Source organism: Arvicanthis niloticus, chromosome 2, assembly GCF_011762505.2.
Source record: "Arvicanthis niloticus isolate mArvNil1 chromosome 2, mArvNil1.pat.X, whole genome shotgun sequence".
Classification (NCBI taxonomy): domain Eukaryota; kingdom Metazoa; phylum Chordata; class Mammalia; order Rodentia; family Muridae; genus Arvicanthis; species Arvicanthis niloticus.
This window is the reverse complement of record NC_047659.1, coordinates 120,849,005-120,867,258: the sequence shown is the minus strand read 5'-3', so window position 1 is coordinate 120,867,258 and position 18,254 is coordinate 120,849,005. Positions and strand designations below refer to the sequence as shown.

Sequence of the window (18,254 nt, the reverse complement as noted above, 5' to 3'; positions counted from 1 at the left end):
AACCTCTCTGTGCAAACAAAGACCCCATGGAAGCTTAGTCGGCGCTCACTCATGACGCTGATTTTCTAAGCTGCTCCTTGTGCCATTAGTCGTGTGACTGTAGGAGGGTCTGGCCACTTTCTGCCTCTTTCATCTATAAGATGGTGACAGCAGAGCCTTTCTGTGGACGAGAGGTGGGGGCTGAGGTCTCCAGCTGTCCATCTCCACCCAAGGATGAGGAGTATGTTTCTGTGTCATTGACATCCTAAGGCCTCTGGGTGGAATGGGGGGTGGGGAGTGGGGGTTCTCATTCAGAAAGGGCTGTGGGGCTTGGCCAGGCCTGGATGGGAGAGGATGCTGCCTGGCAGCCTTCTCTGCTATGCTCTGCCTCTCTTGAATAGGAGCAGCATTTTTATTCTGCTACAAAAGCTCTTCCACGGGGGCGTGGTGGCATTGTCAAGGCTCTGAAGCTCCTAGGTGAAGCAATACTCTAAAGGGGCGGAGTTAACAGGACCACAGGTGGGAGCTGTGGATTTGACCGCCCACAGAGCCATTGACCGGCTTCCCTGCCTGAAAGATCTTGGCAGACTAGGAGGCCTGAGAGGTTCCCAAGAGCTTGTCAGAGGACACTGCATGAGCAAGGCTGGGACTCCATGTGAACTCAGGCAATGTAGCTGGGAAGAAGACATGGGGGTGAGGTTGTGATGTCACAACAGCTCTGAGAGGTGTGTGGCCGTGGGCAGAGGTAGGTGCCCAGGCTCTATCCCCAGGAGAACAGAGGAACTTTCCAGAGGCCCCTTTCTGGTTCCCAGAGTAAATCTTTGGGGATCTCAGGATGCCCGGGTCATCTGTAGATTGCTTAGCTGCTGTTTCCTAAATCTTGATTCTGAAGCCAGCCCTATTTCCAGGGACCTGGGAAGACTCCCGTCTTTGAAGGCATGGGGTCCCTTCTGGCTCAGCCTCTGCAGATGAACAGCTGGCCAGGTTCTTAAGCCCAACATGTTGTTGCCCATAGTTCACAGGCTGGAGCTGCTACTGTGACTTGCACCCGGAATTGGGGCTGTTTGTGTAGCTGCTTGTAGCTGGGAATGTTGCCATCCCTGAACAAAATTAATGTTGTACTAATACAGGAGAAGGAAGTGTGAACCCGAGGAGGACGGGCTTGGTGTTCATGGCCTCTCAGAGACCTAGGCATTGTCACGGCTCTTCCCCTTGTGCCTCAGGGGCCATCTCTTCTGGCCCTGAAGAATTGACCTCCTGAATTCCTCATGAAGCCATTTCTGCTTCTGACCCCTCCCCTAACATCTCATTTTAGCTCCTATGGCCCTCTTAATCTATCTGTTACCTGCTCACCTAGAGCCTCCTCTCATCTCCGGGGCAAGACCAACTATGACGTAAACCTGGCCTTCAACATTAAACCTGACTTGCTGTTGAACCTGCGAGTTTTCCCACACACTCTTATACATCCTGGCCCAGCCTTACTCTCTACAGCCCCTCTGTCCCTACTGCAGGTGGCTGCACAGTACCCAGCCACCACAGCATTCTGGACCATTAACTGCTGACCCCACACTTAAACTTCACAGGAGGCGCTTATACATTCTTCAGAACCCTGTCCAAGGGCTCCCATCTGACTCCTGCAGAAACACTCTTCCCTCTTGCCACATGGGTGTAAAGACACTGGCCACAGGGAAAATAGGCAGCAAAATTATATCAAATGGCTCTTGTGTCTGAGCTTAACTTTGTCCTTTAAAGCTTTGGTCAGGAACAGTGGCTTTACCACACAGAAAATCCAGCCACTGTGCAGATGTTATGGGTGAGAGGAGTCAGCTGGCAACCTGATCCTTCAAGAAAGCAGTTTGGCTGGCAGAACATCCAGGCTTGTTGATACTGGAATCCACCCAGGGATCCGTCATGAGGAAATAACGCTAAATGTAGAACGATAGCTACAGACAAAGATAGCAATTGCACTGGCTTTGATGATGAGAAGGCTCTGGTATTTAGCAGAAGAGGAAAGTTAACCATCATGGGCCAGCGATGGAAGATTATGCAAGCCATAAGCCACTGTGCATATTCACCAGTGTCCGTGTTAGGTGGGTGTGGGTGCATAGTGCACGCTCACGTGTGTGAGTATAGGCACAGCCATGCCCCAGCACATGCGGAGGACAACCCGTGTGCCAGGCTGTCTGGCCTCTGCCTTCCAGGGATTTTCCTGTCTCCACCGCCCTTCTCCTCACTAGGATCACTGGGATTGCAGATACGCATTGCTGTGTGCAGCTTTTACATGGATTTGGGAGATCCCAGCAGCTCTTCACACTTGCACAACACGTACTTTATCCAATGAGTCATTTCTCCAGCCCCCAGAAAACACGTTTTATAAAGACTGCACCATATGGACAATTCTTAAACCATGTTAAAATTTTTAAAAGATATGAACACACATACACTATGGTTAGAACCATGCAAAAACAATAACAATACCCCTCTCACAAAAATACTGTGTGCCAGCCAGGTGGTAGTGGTGCGTGCATGCCTTTAATCCCAGCACTTGTGAGGCAGAGTCATGTGCGTCTCTGAGTCTGAGGCCAGCATGGTCTACATAGTGAGTTCTAGGACAGTCAGGGCTATACAAAAAACAAAACACACACACTATCTCTCTTCTGTGTTTAGAGGGGCCTTTTTAAAGGGTAGATACCACTTTTACTACTATATTTAGCTTAAAAGTGACCCAGCCATGGTGGCTCCCCGCTATGATGGCAGCACTCAGGAGGCGGAGGGAGGAGAATCAAGAGTCCAAAGTTGCCTCAGTTACACTGAGTTTGGGTCTGGTCTGGGCTATACAGCATCTGGTCTCAAGAAAAAAAAAAAAAAAAAAAAATTGACCGTAAGGAAAAGAAGCCGTTGCACCACGGAGCCTTCCTGCTATATGTTCCCAGGGCATTGGTCTGTAACGTGCCCTCTAGACAATGGTGTGGCTCCTGGCGGCCATCATCACTAAACACATTTTCACAGTTGAGCCTCACTTGGCAGGGAGGGGCCTCTGAGGTTCATATCCAGTCCTTTGCTGATGTTTCCAGCTCAGTCCTGTCCTAGGACAGTTCACTTTTCTCTTCTTACCATACCACAGTCTCTGTAAGGAGGCCCTTGTGTGCTCTTAAGAAAGGCAGCTTAGAGGGATATACCAGAGCCCAGTGTCAACAGAACAGCGAAGGGCGGGCTGTTTCAGAGAGTGGGGATCATGTGCACCAGCTGCAGGGAAGAAGAGAGGTTTTGCCTGCTGCAGTCAGGGGTGTATTCTGTTTGCTCTGCAGCCCCAGTGGCCCTGTCCAACAGGCTTTCCCTTTTAGCCCAGTCCAGCACTTTCACCAACATCTGGCAATAGCCAAAAGAATACTGCCGGGCTGGCCTAGGCCACTGTGCAACACAGCACCCTGCCACAAGCGTAGGCTTCAAATCCTAGCTTTACCACTTATGGCCTCAGGACTTGGACACGTGCCACTTAGCTATACCCCAAGCTAAGATCCTCTGCCTATATAATATCTCTAGAAGAGACCAGAAACTCTTACTCTGCCAGGCAGCCAAGAAAGCAACCAGACCAAGCAGGAGAGCTCTTGTCAGAATCCTGGGAGGGGCCACGTTACAGCCTCAACTTCCATTGCTGTTCTAGAGTAGGCACGGAAAGATGTAAACTCTTTGATTCGTTCAAATAGGTCAGAAATATGGATTTTCAAATTAATAGGAAGTCTCTTAATTTATCAATGTTCACCACCACAGATAGATGATGCAAGGCAAAGGGAGGTGGCCTGTGGCGTGCCACTGCTTGCTGTGTAGCTTTGGCTCTGCAGTGGATGCCAATGTCTGAACACCCTCTGTCTCTGATGCTCTGGGTCAGACTCTTGATGGACAGTCATTGATAAAGCCTGCATGGCAGGCCCTAGGCAGGAGTGAGAAAGTAAGTGTGCTAAGGGGGAAAAGATGGGTCCGTGTGGCCTTAGTGCTTGCTCCTGCCAAATACTTAGTCTTCAAAGGCTAGCTTGCCACTTGTTGGAAGTTCTACCTGAGTTACGACATGCTCCACGCGCTAAGAGCTTCTATGCCAGGCACCTACCTTTATTGTCATGACGGCAGTGTACCTTGGGCACATTTAAGGAAATTGACCCTGAGAGGACTAGCCTAAGGACACACAGCTACCCTGGGCTGAGATTTGAATCCTAAGGAGCCTGACTTATCATCTGAGTTCTTGTACCACAAGGGACCCCCCTCCCCCGAGCTGGTGCTAATGGCACTGCTTTGTACCAAGCCTGGGACATACATGATGGGAGATACAGCTAGACCCATCGTGTGCACATCTATGAAAAAAAATTAGCTGTTGTCTTAGTTAGGGTTTCATTGCTGTGAAGAGGCATCATGACCATGGCAACTCTTATAAAGGATAACATTTAATTGAGGCTGGTTTACAGATTCAGAGGTTCAATCCATTATCGTTTTGTCGGGAAGCATGTCAGCATCTAGGCAGGCATGACACTGGAGGAGTGGAGAGTTCTACCTCTTATTCCAAAGGCAGCCAGGAAAAGACTGGCTTCCAGGCAGCTAGGAGGAGAGTCTCAAAGCACACACCCACAGTGACACACTTCCTTCAACAAGGCCACACCTCCTAATAGTGCCACTCCCTGGGCCAAGCATATTCAAACCACCACAGCTATGTTTGGACTATCAGATTTGTGGTACTATATTTTACAATATAGTACCACAGCCTACAGCAAACTAGAAACTGTACAGTACTGAGCCATTGTGCCTAAAGGAGTCACAGAGTTAGGTTTCTGCTGGCCTCTGTCACATTTTCACCCACTCATAACCTTGCCTCATGTGGGTTTCTGTCTAAATATATCTTATTTAATACGTGTTGATTCACACCCAAGGACACACACCCAACAGCTCTGTGGTTTATCCCTGAGTAAAATATTTCCCATCAATGTATTTCTTTGTGAAAAAGCTTTCCTGTTCAGAGAAGCACCAGGTAGTAATTTAACACAAGGCTTGGGGCAATTATTTCAACCATGAAATCACGAGCAAAAGTGTTGCAAATCTGGCTGTTCATAGACCTTAACTAGCTCCCATGCTTACAGGAGATGAGTTTGACCAAGAAGCTACCTTGTTGGGGGGGAGTGGCTCAGTGGTTAAGAGCAATGGCTGTTCTTCTAGAGGACTAGGTTCAATTCCCAACACTCACAAGATAACTCACAACCATCTGTAACTCCAGTTCCAAGGGATCCAATGCCCTCTTCTGGCCTTCATGTGCATGGTGAACAGACATACATGTAGGCAAAACACTCACATAAGATAAATCTCTCTTTAAAAAAAAAAATTAAGAAGCTGCCTTGTCACCTGAGAACATGGCATCGAGCAGCCCAAACTGTCATTCGTGCCTGTGTGAATGACTGGGGAAGAGTTGAAATTAATTTTGAGTATTACAATTTTATTAATTTTGAGACTACAAATAAATATCAGCAAGTAGGTGACTTTACAAAATATAAAATCAGTGAATAATGAAAAGCAAGCTTATATGTTAGGTGTTGGTCTTCCCCTGAGAGCTGATGTCAGGCTTTGGGGTTGCTGATGTACCAAATGGGATTTCACAAGATGGTGAGAAATATGGAGAGGCAGCTGGAATGAGTTCTGGGTTCTAGAGAGTCCCCATACTGCAGAGGGTGGGAGGTGAATGGGGAGACTGATTGTAGAGCACCCCTCCTGGGGAAACAGCAGCCTTTAAGAAGGCTGTTTTCACTCTTGCCCTTGAGATCCAGTTGTTAGTTTTGTGTTCAGGTCTCTGCCAAGGAGCAAACTCAGCCTTGAAGGAAAGATGACCCACTACACAAAGCACTGAGCAAGAAGAAACTGTGACGGTGCCAGCGAAGAGTCCGAGCTGCCTCCGTTGCTGAAAAGCTCGCATCATCCCAAGCAAGTGCAGACACACTTATCATTCAGCAAGTCTGTGTCGGATGCTAGGCAGAGCGTAGGTACTAGCTTAAGGCCTGGGAACATACAAGATGGGCACATGCCCTTACTTTCCTGGAGCTTATAACGACAATAGACAAATGAGTGTATAAATGTTAGTGGTTGCTGAGGATGCAGGAGAGCAGTGAAGTGTGGGAGGGGAGAGGGATGCTGGGGCATGGAAGCTTGTATCATATTAATTGAGGTGCATTAACAAGACACCCCAGGGACAAAGACCTTCATGGAAGAGAGCGCTGAACAGAAGTGTGGGGGCAGAGCTTTCCAGGCAGAGTTGACATGCGCAAAGGCCCTGGGGTGGGAACGCATGAGAAGGTATAGTGGGTGGGGGGAGCAGGAGCAGAGGATGAAGACAGTCAATGATGGAAAGAAAAGGATATAAAGGACTTTAGATCAGCCAGAGCCCCTAGATGGAGCGCCACAATCCGATCCCTGTTCTGAAGGGACCTGTCTCACCATGGGATTGTAGGAGCTAAGAGGATTGCTGCATCCAGAGACAGCTGGTGGTAGCCGACACCGTGGATGGGCAGCTCTGGCAGGTATTAGATTCTGGATGTGCTGAGCAGGGAAGGAAGGGCACCACAGCTCCCCTGAAGCACATCAGAGCCTCCTGCAGCTGGAGCAGTGGGATTGCTATTAGTAATAATAGCAGGAAGGCCTCTGAGAAACAGAGTTCTGCGGAAAGACTAGAGTTGTGCTTTCGGGAATGCTAATCTCGGAGTGCTATCTTACACCCAAGAGGCAGTGTCCTGAAGTGCCATTGTTTGCTAGACAGTTATTGGCTTGTGGGTTTTTTTTTCTTTTGACTTTTTCTCTGCACTCCCCACATCCCAACTAGAACCAAGGTGGAAAAAAAAAAATGTTTGGAGGGAGCTGGATTCAGAGGTAGCTCAGTCCTGAACGAGCTTGCTGTGAAAGCTGAGCATAGTGACACACACTTATAAGGCCAGCTCAGAAGAGTTGGAGACAGTTCACTGGCTAGCCTAGCCTAACCTGTGACCCCAGCAAGAGAGACCCTGTCTCAAAAGACAAGATAGATGGCTCCTGAGGAATGACTCTCAAAGCTGACCTCTAACCTCCACATGCATGTGTACACACTGGAACATGGACACACAAACACGCACATACACACACACAATGCTTCTGTAGTTGGGATCACACATTAAGATTTTGGATTGAGAAGGTAAGGAAATGGCTCAGTCAGTAAAGTAAGTGTTACAAACGCTGAACATGAGGCCCCCAGAACCCATGAGGAAAACAGGTTTCAGTGTCTCCAGTGGTGCTGGAGAGATAGACATGGGTGCATCCCTGGAGGTCACTGGCCAGCCAGTGTAGCCTAATCAGAGTGCTTGAGGATCAGTGAAGGATCCTGTCTCGAAAAATAAGGTAGTGAGTGATTGAGGAAGACATGCTTGCCTCCACACATGCCCAGACACGCATGTATAAATTCACATGACATACATGTACATCACACATACACATGCATACACAAAAAGAATTAGGATTAGGATAAAGATAAAAATACATGCACTACATTAAAGTGAGTCTGGAAAGATGGCTCAGCAGCTAAGAGTACTGACTGCTTTCCCGGAAGACCTGGGTTTGGGTCCCAGCACCCACATGGCGGCTCACAACCATCTATAACTGCAGTTCTAGGGTATCCAGTGTGCTCTTTTGTCCTCCATGGACATCGAGCTCGAGCTTGCCCATGCACAGCGTGTGTGTGTGTGTGTGTATATATATATATACAAAAATTATTTTGGCTTTGGGGTGTATGTGTGTTTTAAAGAAGATAATGGCTATGGAGATGGTACAGCAAGTAAAGTACTTTCCAAGTAAGTGTGAGGGTCCAAATTCAGATTCCCAGCATCCATAAGCAAATCCAGCTTTAGTGATACACTTTTATAACCCAGCAGTGGGGATCACCAAAGCTGACAGGGCAGGCAGGCTAACTAATTGGTGGGCTCCAAGTTTTAGGGAGAGACCATGCCTCATAAAATAAGTTGAAGAGTGACAGAGACAATAGAGACCAACCTCTGATCTCTCTGTACACACAGGAGTATACATACTCACACTTGTATGCACACGCGAGCATGCACACACACACATACACACACACACACATACACACACACACTCTAAAGCACACATATATACATAGCCAAATAGTGCCAGTGAGATGGTTCAACAAGTAACATTTTTGTAAGTGTGACAACCTGAGTTCTATCCATGGATCCAATGGCAGAGAGAACCCACTTCTGTAGGTTTTCTTCTACACACACACACACACACACACACACACACTCACTCACTCATGCACATTATTGTTATAAAAATTTTAAAATAGTTATAAAGAGAATAGACAGGTATCCTCTCTGTGTCAACATGGAGCAGGCATTATTTATTGCTGGTGATGTTTGTCATTGCTATCCCGTGTACAAGTGTAATCAGCCCCATTTGCAGAAAAGGCATCTGAGACTTAAGACTGATGCAATGGCATTAGGAACCTGAACCCATGTGCGTTTGATCCCAGAACCATGCTGTTTCTGTAAAGTTAGTTGGTTTCTCTATGAGACAAAAGACTTTTAAGTGGGGCCCGAGTGTTTGCAGACTCTCCACTTAAAAAAGCATCTTAAAAATGCTTGTTTTGACTAAGTCAAGAGACAGGACAGCTTCTCTGGAAAGACTTTTCTGGAGAGGGGTTTGTTACTACCTGGCCCTCATCCAGCAAACATGAGTGATGCTGCACCTTGCTAAAAGCCAGGGAGCTTCCTGGAGGTGAAGGGTTTCAGCTCAATGTGGGAAATGCCACCAGCAATCAGCTGGACAGGGACCAGCTACTAAGCAGGCAGGGCAGCTGGCAGCTGCAAAGAGCAAGCACAGAGGAGGGAGGAGGAGGCTGCAGTGAGGGGCATGGCTCATGGGCAACACAGAGCACGCTTGGGTGAGCCATGCTGCATTTCTGTGCTCAGCTCAAAGCCCTCAGGAACAGAGATGCAATTTGGCTCCCAACAGAAGCAGCACGCCATGAATACTGGTGAGATCAGAACAGGTTGGCCATGTTTCAGGGTCATGCCTCCTGATACTACTGCTCATACTGTGGACTTCACAAGTCTTTGGTTTTTCTGCTAACAAAGTGTGACCTGTGGACTAGAGCCCTGGGTAGTGACCCCTTTGGGGTGTTAAATGATGTTTCATAGGGGTTGCACATCAAATAGCCCACATATTAGATACTTATATTATGATTTATTACAGTAGCCAAATTACAGTTATGAAGTAAAAACAAAAATAATTTTATCCTTGGGGGTCACCACATGAGGAACTGTATTAAAGGGTTACAGCATTAGGATTGTTGAGAGCCATTGGGCTAGAGTGTCAGGAAGATTGCTTTTGTATGTCAGTCCTGGTTTGGCTTTCCCAGCTGGTAGAGGCTATCTAGTCACCAGCTCATGGAGGGCTGTCTCCATGAAAAGGGGCTGTGGTCCCAGGCAGAACTTCTGACATCTGCATATCTGCTTGGTCCTTGGTTACACAGGCCCCATGAACACAACATAGCACTTGAAAGTTGGCTGGGCTGAGTTCCAAAGGCACTGCCTTTTCTCTCTCTCTCAGGCTCCTCCCTGCCTGCTCCCAAGGAATAGGTTTCTTCTCCTGCAACCAATCCTGTGCAGAAATTCTTCCTTTAACACCCACTTAAGGGATGGCTTTCTTTTTCCCCAAAGCATGAACCTGTTCCTCGTTGACCATAAGGAAGACTGGTCCTAAGCCCTGTTTAAATCAGGAGAAGCTTGGGATTAAACCACTCTGTCTATACTCACAGCGCAGTGGCCCCCTTTCTTCTGGGCCTCAGTCTCACCTTCTTGCCTTGTGTGATCTGCTGAAAGTTGGTAGAGCACTTGTCTCACCCCTCCCTTAGCTTTCCTCCTAAAGCTTCTCCTTTGGAAAATCTCCCCTTTTTCCTTATTGAACTTGGCCTGCTTTTAAAAGAGGATGGGTGGAGGAATGGGTGAAGGACGCCCTTTGCTGGAAGCTAGCTGCCAGCCCAGACTGTCTCCTATTTGCTGGGTAACTGCAAACACATTACCTGCTCTTGCTGGATTTTCATTTCTTTGTGTCATCCCTATGGTGACAAATCCTCCCTGAGGTATTTCCATCCTCGGCTTCTGAGACCACATTAGCCCGTGCTGGTATTTGGGATTGGTGCCGGCATAAGTAATGATGAGAACCTAGGATCCTAAGAGTCAAGGCCCAGACTACAGAGAGAAGCCCAAGCATGGGATGCCACCATCATCCTCTTCCTGTGCTGCTCGAGAGGAGGAGGGGCAGGACAGGATGTGCAGACCTTGATGGCTCTATCAGTCAGGAAGCACAGGGAAAACATATGCAGGGCTGCTGGGGGGCCGCCATCTGCCAAGAGTCATTTGCGAGGTTGGTTACCAAGCCGAAGTTGGCACCATGACCCCTCTGTTCGCACAGCTCTCCTTAGTGTCTGCAGAAGGTCTATTCTGGAACAACTGGGATTTGAAGGAGTGGACCCAGGGTCACCCTACTGCTCCCTGCTTATGTAGGAGGCCTGCCAGTTGTTGCCCAGGTCAGTGTCCTTGAGTAGCTGGCCTGGAAGAGGGTGCCCTGGGTAGCTACCGATGACCATGTAATGTGGCTCAGAGTTCCTGGGGGTCTCAGGGGACTGCTTGTACTGTCCCTAGGCTGCAAGAAGAGACAGTTGGAAGAGGCAAGAACAGAGGTCTCTGGATAGAGCATCTCCTTTGCTTATAAGAACAGTAGGAACAGTCCTACTCAGGTTAGAGAGAGGGCAGAGGAAGAACCCCTGGGAAGTAATGTCCGCACTGTGCTTGCCTCTGGTCTCAAGTGAGGGCAGAGAGCTGGCTCCCCATCCTGCCCTGCTGCCACTGCCCAGCATTCTGAACCATCCTCTCCCTCTTAGACCATGCCTATTCCTTAGCAACTATTCATTTAAAATAGAGATTCCGTGGATTTATCTTGATTGGGATTTTAAAATTGAGATGTAGTTCATGGACCATAAAATTTCCCCTCTGAAAAACATACCACCCCGAGAATGTACGTACTCGAAATTGTGTAACCAGCCCCATTATCTAATCCCCGAGCATCTGCATCGTCTTCCTTAAGAACCTCCTGTCGGCAGCTGCTCTCTGTTTCTTCTTGGGAACTACTAAGTGGCTTCACTCAGTGGCCTCTGTTTGTCTGGATTTGCCCATGTTGGGTATTTTCTGTAAACATCATCATTCAGTACTTGTGTTTGCGTCTGGCTTCTTTCATTTAATGCAGTGTCTTCAGGGCTCACTGCTGTTGTGGCACATGTTACTACCTCACTTCGTCTAATGGCTGAAATCCTGGTGCATGGATGTGCTGCAGGGCACACTATCTCCTGCTGACAAGCACTAGGTGCCTGTCAACCCTGCACACAGTGCTTCAATGTCTGCTTCGTTCCTTGGGAAATATTTCTAGTTGTGGAATTGCAGGCTCACAGGCCGTCCCAGTTAGCCTTGTGGAGGACTCCCAAACTGTTTGCCATGTCAGTGTGGCTGTTGTATCTTCTGCCAGCCATGCATTAGAGTTTCTCCACGCTCCTAACAGTACCTGTTTTCTTACAGCAATCCTAGTGGATATGACAATTTTGTATCCCAAAATTGTAAGCTGCAAACACCCTCTTGTTTGGGGCTATTAGGCAGTACTTGAGATTGGACCCAGGGTCTCTCACATACTCTGTAAGCCTCTGCTACTAAGATACATCTTCAGCCTCCAAAGCCTTCTTTAAAAAATGGCCTTCCCCTGGGTTTGGGTTTCAGCACCCACACTGTACTTTACAAACATTTGTAACTACATTCTAAGGGACCCAAAGTCCTCTTCTGGCCTCCATGGGCACTGGGCACACATGTGATGCACATGTCTAAGTGTAAACACTCAGACACATAATAAAAATAAATCTTTTTAATTTAAAAAAAAAACAGTAAAGAATTCTAAAAACAAACAAAACACGCAAAATGGTCTTATTGGCCCTGGGAGATGTCTCAGTTGTAAAGTACTTGCCACACAAGCTTAAGAACCTGAGTTTGGATCCCCAGTTTGGCATGGTGGGCACCTGTAACCCCAGCCCTTGGGAGGCTGAAATAGGATTCTTGGGGTTTGTCAGCCAGACAGTCTAGATGAACTGGTGCTGAGCCGTTGAAGAAGACACCCCACTTTGGCCTCTGGCTTCCATGTATACACAAATGCACATGTACACACACACACGTACACATACACACACATCTTCAGACTTTCTAGTCAGTTTTTGTCCTTGTGACAACACATCTCAGCAAAGTGAAAAGGGGGATTTAAGTACTATTAGCCTATGGGGGAGAGACATAGCTGCTCATCTCACAACAGCCCGAGAGGGGAAAGAGAGAAAGACAGACTGATAGAATGAGGGAGTAACTGCATATACAGACTCTGTTCTCTCTTCAGCTCTGTGACCCAGCGTATGGGATGAAGCCCCCCACATTTAGGGTGGCCTCCTCTTTTAGTTACTCTGCTCTGGAATGGCCCCCTCAGACACACCCAGAAGGGCGCTTTCCTCATCCCCAGTGCTGACAATCACTAATCAGCACAACTTCTGTGAGTAGAACCCATATGAGGACCCCACTGGCTGAAATGGAGGAGAAAGACTGAGCCCACCTTGCTTAGCAGCCCAGAGCTAAGTTTCCTTAGGTGGTGTGTAGACCGAGGCTTGGGACCAGTGCTGAGGCATCTGAGACTAGTCCTGTGGAGAGGCCTCAGCCCTCAAGCCTTTCCTGGTTGCCTTGGGAACCCCTGCAGTATTTGGCCAAGTTGTGGAACAGTCCTGCCACTGTTCTGGGGCTGCCACAGTGAGAACACAGAATCCAATGGCTCTGTTGAGTGATTTCAGTCCTGGGAGAGGCTTATGCCAGAGACAGGAAGTGACCTGGAGAAGTCCTCCCTCCCCCAACCCCTGCCAGCTCAAGTGCAGGAAGGCTGGACCTGAGTCTGCTGATGGGGGAAGATGAGACCGCCCTGAAGCCTGCAGAGTTTGGCCTGACACCTCAGTGGAGCTGCCCTGAAGTTCTGAGGTTGGAGGGTAGCTGCTGGTAAACATTTCTGCCTTAGCATCCGAGGAGCACAAGTTCTGTATCTGCCAGGGAAGAATGTTCCAGGTTCTGCCTTGGCAGAGATGGGATCCTTCCCAAGCTCTGGTTGCCATGCTCTGCTTTGCATAGCTGTTGGAGGCTGAGTCATAAGCTCAGCCTGTTCTGTTCTCTGGGGTTTCAGGGTTGCTTTCTTCTTTCATAGATGGCTGATGCTTTGGGAAATAAAAACCTTCAGAGGTATATTCTGGGACTCTCACTTAGAACACTGGTTGACCTGAGCACCTGGCTGCTCCCCCCATTGAGTAAGATGCCAGGATCTCCCAAGAGATGCAGCTTTCTAATCTGACAGCTGTGGAAACTGCGACCCAGGAGTCTAGTCAGTGAAGAGACAGCATCATGTTCCAGGCCTTTGTTTTGTAAACAGCTCTAAATCAGAATGTGGGACCCGGATACCCCAGAGACCATCTGGTCTAGCGCCATGATCTAGCACAGGGTTTTAAACCATTGTATTATGAACAACTGTGTGTTGATTATATTTGTTCCTATGACACACATCAGGGAACTTCAGCTAAGGGGTTAAGACAGGAAGGGATGGGGGCCCAGTCCCTGTTGGAAGGCTGCAGCGCACAGGCTGAGTACACAGACCTGGGGTGGGGGACGAGGAATGGGTGGCAAATAGCTCTAACAGAGATATGGCGGTGCTTTGACAAGCAGAACTCTCATTATATTCACAGACATAACCATGCACATGTACACACGTGCACATACTCATGCACACACATGAACACACACACTCAGAGGGGAGAAGAAGAAAATAAGGGAATAGGAGACTGTTGTAGGTGGAAAGGACTTGATCACCAAGATTAAGTGTTTCCCACTTAATTTTTACATAACCACAAGCTTCTGGTGGATTTCAAACATGGTCCAGGTTCTTTCTCTGTTATTCTGTTGCTGCCCAGACCCATGCCCTCCTAAATTCACCCCTGGAAGGTTTTCACAGCCTGCTACCTGGTGTCCTTTCCTCAGGTCTTGTCCTTTCCCTACAAACTCTACCCAGGGCTTCCTTGCACGCTCACTTCCTGTGCCCATCTTCTTTGTGGGATAGTTCCATGCCTCCCTGTGGCCCACTGGACACGACCTTGGCTTACCAGGTTGTGTGGCCTCACTCCCACTGATCCTTGCCTCCCCATCGGCTGTGTTGTTGAGTTACTTACTGCCTTTGGTCATGCTGCCCTGTCTTCCCACTGATGGACTCCTGCCCATCCTTCCAGACCCAACACACATTTCTGGTTAGAAGAAGCTTTTCTTGACCTTCATGAGGCCACTAAAATGTCTTGGGTGTGTTTCTTTTTTGAAGGTCATATGACACTTCAGTTCTCTACTTTCAGACCACTGCTCCTGTTTGTTCAGTGGCTCATGTGTGACAGGGCAGCCATCCATGCCATGTGCATGCACTATTTCATGTTCCTTTCACAGTACCAGCTCACTGCGGATGAGAGGCTGAATCTCAGCAGTAGTCAGACTTGCTGAGGCATGCATTCAGAGAGTACAAGAGCCAGAATTCAACCCCAAAGCTGTTCAGCCCTATTTCTGCATCCTTTCAGTTCCTGCTCCTCATTATAAGCCCTTAGGCAGCACTGGGCATGGGAATGACCAATCAAAGAGGCAGATGTTTGTGTGGTTGCTATGGAGTGCGCACAATGGGGAAACAGGGACACTAGTGTGAAGAGGGGTGGGTGCCCTTGGGGTTGAAGGGACAGAGATTGTTGGCCATGCTCCCATAGCTTCGGGTTTCCTTTCACCTTCTATTCCAAGCGGCTGCCTCCAGCTGCCCAGGGACAGGCCTGTGGGACTCCAGGCTGAACAGGCGACATGGCAATAAATGCCATGGCAACATGTCTCCTTTGTAGGGCTATGAGGAGAGGGAGGAGTTGAGAAGACACAGGACACACACTGGGGCCTCTGAGCAGGATCCTGAAGAGGAGGTACCCTGTGGGCCTGGGTGGCTTCTGCCTTCCCAAGAGGGACCCTGGCTGTGAGGTCCCATCCCAGCAGGGGAAATGCCACTTCCACTCTGCCCTGAATTAATAGCTGGTTCTGGTTTCCCAGGAGACTGTTAGCTGTGTCCAGGTACAAATGCCACCCCATTCCCACCAGCAGCCAGGGAGGAAGGAAAACGGAACTCAGGAGGAGGGAGAAGCAGGTTGCCAAGCAAGGTAGTAGCAGAGGCAGTTGGGACAAAGCTTGCATTGTACCAGGGCCACATACAGTTCCTGTCTAAGGCTCTCTGACCCGCCTCCCAAGGCCTGGGCCTCGAGCTTCACCTGGACCCTGCTGACTGTTCAGCCACACTCACCTGAGCTGACGTGGTAGAGGAGCTATCCTGGGAGGTGAGGCCTGCTGAAGGTGCTTCCTCCTCCCGATATCAGCCTAAGGCCAGGAGAAGTGTTGATGGGAACAGAGCCAGTAAAGAGATGGACTAGCAAGGGCCCAAATGAAAGAAAGCTGCTAGCAGGTCACCTGACCACAGAGGAATCACTCTGTGGCAGGCAGTGCTCCAAGCTTTGTCCACTCATGAGCAAATACCATCCACCCGCTACCTGTCCTACTCCAGCTGCTCCTATTATGTCCTCCTGTGCCTCAGAGACAGGGACCCCTGTGTGCCTCTCTAGACAGGCATACAGCCCACTGATTCCCCACTTTGTAATAGTCCATACCCTCTTCTGTGGGTCTGGTCCCGATGTTTCCCCAGAGGCTCTTCTTGGGTGACTGAGACTGGTAGGTGGGAAGTGGTGCCAAGCAAGGTGGGCAGCTCAGGTGACAGGCATGGTGTCAGTGGCTCCTGCAGCCCAGCACCTGACACCTTCGGGCAGACAATGCTGGCTGTGTCCAGGCCCTCTAGGGGAACAGGCTGTGTTCTGTATCACAGCCAGGAAACTGGCCATCTGAGTAGTGTCTTTGTCCACTCAGGAGATGGTCCCACTACTGGCCAGGAGAAGCAGGCTCCTGGGGGTGCCTGACGTGGGAAGGAGGTAGTCCCTGGGTCAGGAACTCTGGGGTTTGAGATCTCAGTATCTGATGCTGGTCTGGTTCAAATACTAGTCCTGCCACACAACTGAGGTGTGACTTGGGCAAGTCCTTTTGCTTGTAGTGGCCCTGATTCCTTATCTCTGAGAGGGGACTAATCTCAGCACTTCCTCATAGGGCTGTTGGGAGAAGTCAATGGCGTGATGTACGTAACACATGTAGCACGGGCTGGTGTGCACTGGGGCTTGGCTCGGCGGCTGCTTCTCCTCCAGCATGGGCAGACGTCCAGGGCATGGCATCCTCAGCTCAGCTTTCCCAGGCTATTGTCTACAGTCCCTTTCCTGAATGTGGAGTCAGGGGCTGCCACCTCTCGGGCTGGCTCAAAACTAGCCACTGGCTACAGAAAGCCTAGGTTTCTCTCCCTTGACCCTGATGCTAGTGTAGCCCTGATCCCAGACAGCTAACCCTCCGCATGGGGTCTCTCCCTCCCCCTTATCCCCAAAGACATCCCTGCAGAGCTCTCCTTTGCCCCTACTTGTCTCTGCTCAGTAGAACATCCTAAGGACCCTGGCAACGGAGTTAATAGGCCTGGGTCCACCCACCCCTTATCTCAAATCTCCTGGGCATGTGAATGTACTCACTAGACCCACCCATCCTGGAACACTCAGCAGCTAAGGAGGGCTTCTTACTCTCTTGACCTTGGCCTCCTGTACATCAAACCTGTGCTCAAGTCCTTGGGATGTGCTAAAATAAGCATGCATATTTATATGACACGGGCTGGCATGCCTGCATGCAGCATGGCAATCAGAGGGCCTGGCTGCTTGTCCTGCCTTGTGGGCAGGTGCCTGAGCATGTACATGGACATGTGTGTGACACATCTTGGAATGACCTATTTTGTCTGTATCCATTTATCTTTCTACACGTGTGCTGGTATGTCCGTCTGTCTTGTCTCCTTTGTAGCCAGGAAGCCCTGAACCACGTGCCAACTGGGGAGGCGATGGTCAGCGAGACCAGCCCGGCCTAACCTGGGGCTCCTACTCCTGCACCAGGAGTCCTTCGACCTGCAGCCCCTGCCAAAGAGGGAGGACTGGATGTGTGGGAGGCAGGATCTGAAGGGCAGGGACTTGGGGAGAAGCAAGCTTTCCTGGTAGGATAGGTCCTTTTGCTGCATTGGTGGACAGGAGTCCCTTGTCTGATTATAGCAGGGTCTTCAACACTCTGGGCACCTTCACTGTGACCTGGAAGATCTGGGGCTGGACTGATGACTTCCAGCCACCCCTGAGGCTCTGAGAACTGAGACTTTAAACTGGGGTTAACAGCCTGTGCCAAGCCCCACTGAATTCACTGGTGGAGGCAGCCATCTGCAGCCTAGCCTATAGGCCCTCGCTTGATTCTGGGGTGTCGTGCCTGAAGGGCAAGAGGAGAAGCCATGCCAGGCAGTGGCCCCAGTGAGAGGATGACATGGCCTGGCCCTGCCCTCCCTACGCCCCCCACAACCCGCCCTCTTTCCTCAGCCCCGGGAACACCGCCCATCCCGCCGCTAACCAGGACCCGCAGCCTCATGGCCATGTCCCTGCAGGGAAGTAGACGGGCCTCTGCTGGATCTCGCAGGTGAGTTTCTCCCTTTGTCTACAGCCTGGGCTTCAGACTCAGAAAGCCTTGGGCTTTGTCTTGCAGTGTGTGCAGCAGACTTGTGTGCCTTTAAGCCAATTATGCCCTCAGTTTTCCCATCCTTAAAATAGGCTGGCTGATCCATGCCACCTCCAGGAACTATTTAAAGACCCAAATGACACGGTGGATATAACAGTTATCTAAAGGTTCTCATCAGCAAAAGCCCTGCCATTATCATCCCTACAGGCAGTAGTTTTTCCTTTGGCCCCTTCACCCTGTGGGGCCCTTCCTCCAGTCGCTTCCTGTCCGCCCCATTCTTCTCCCCTCTGTTTCAGTTCATGCATGGATATCCTTCCCGGAGCTGAGAGACCCTGGGGCCCAGCATTTGTCCACAGCCTTGTCTAGCCTCTGTTCTTGATCCTGGGGATCTAGGAGGGTCAACCACCTTCTGGTTTCCATCTTGATTTCCACTGTCTGTTCTGTCACCCTTGTCTGTGTGTG

The 18,254-nt window shown here is 49.6% G+C and overlaps 1 protein-coding gene across 10 annotated transcripts in view; it reads left to right on the top strand.

The window, feature by feature from the left end:
- The window catches only part of Snph (syntaphilin), a 43,248-nt gene that overhangs the window by 15,156 nt on the left and 9,838 nt on the right, over window positions 1–18,254 (top strand). For 4 of the 10 annotated variants that reach the window (XM_034495724.2, XM_034495723.2, XM_034495725.2 and 1 more), the window contains one exon: window positions 17,657–17,753. In XM_034495724.2, the coding sequence (XP_034351615.1) occupies window positions 17,704–17,753 (50 nt within the window). In that variant the 5' untranslated portion in view covers window positions 17,657–17,703. Of the gene's footprint in view, window positions 1–2,849; window positions 17,754–18,254 lie in introns of those variants that run through there. The other 6 variants (XM_076929959.1, XM_076929957.1, XM_076929953.1 and 3 more) reach the window with 5 other exon arrangements.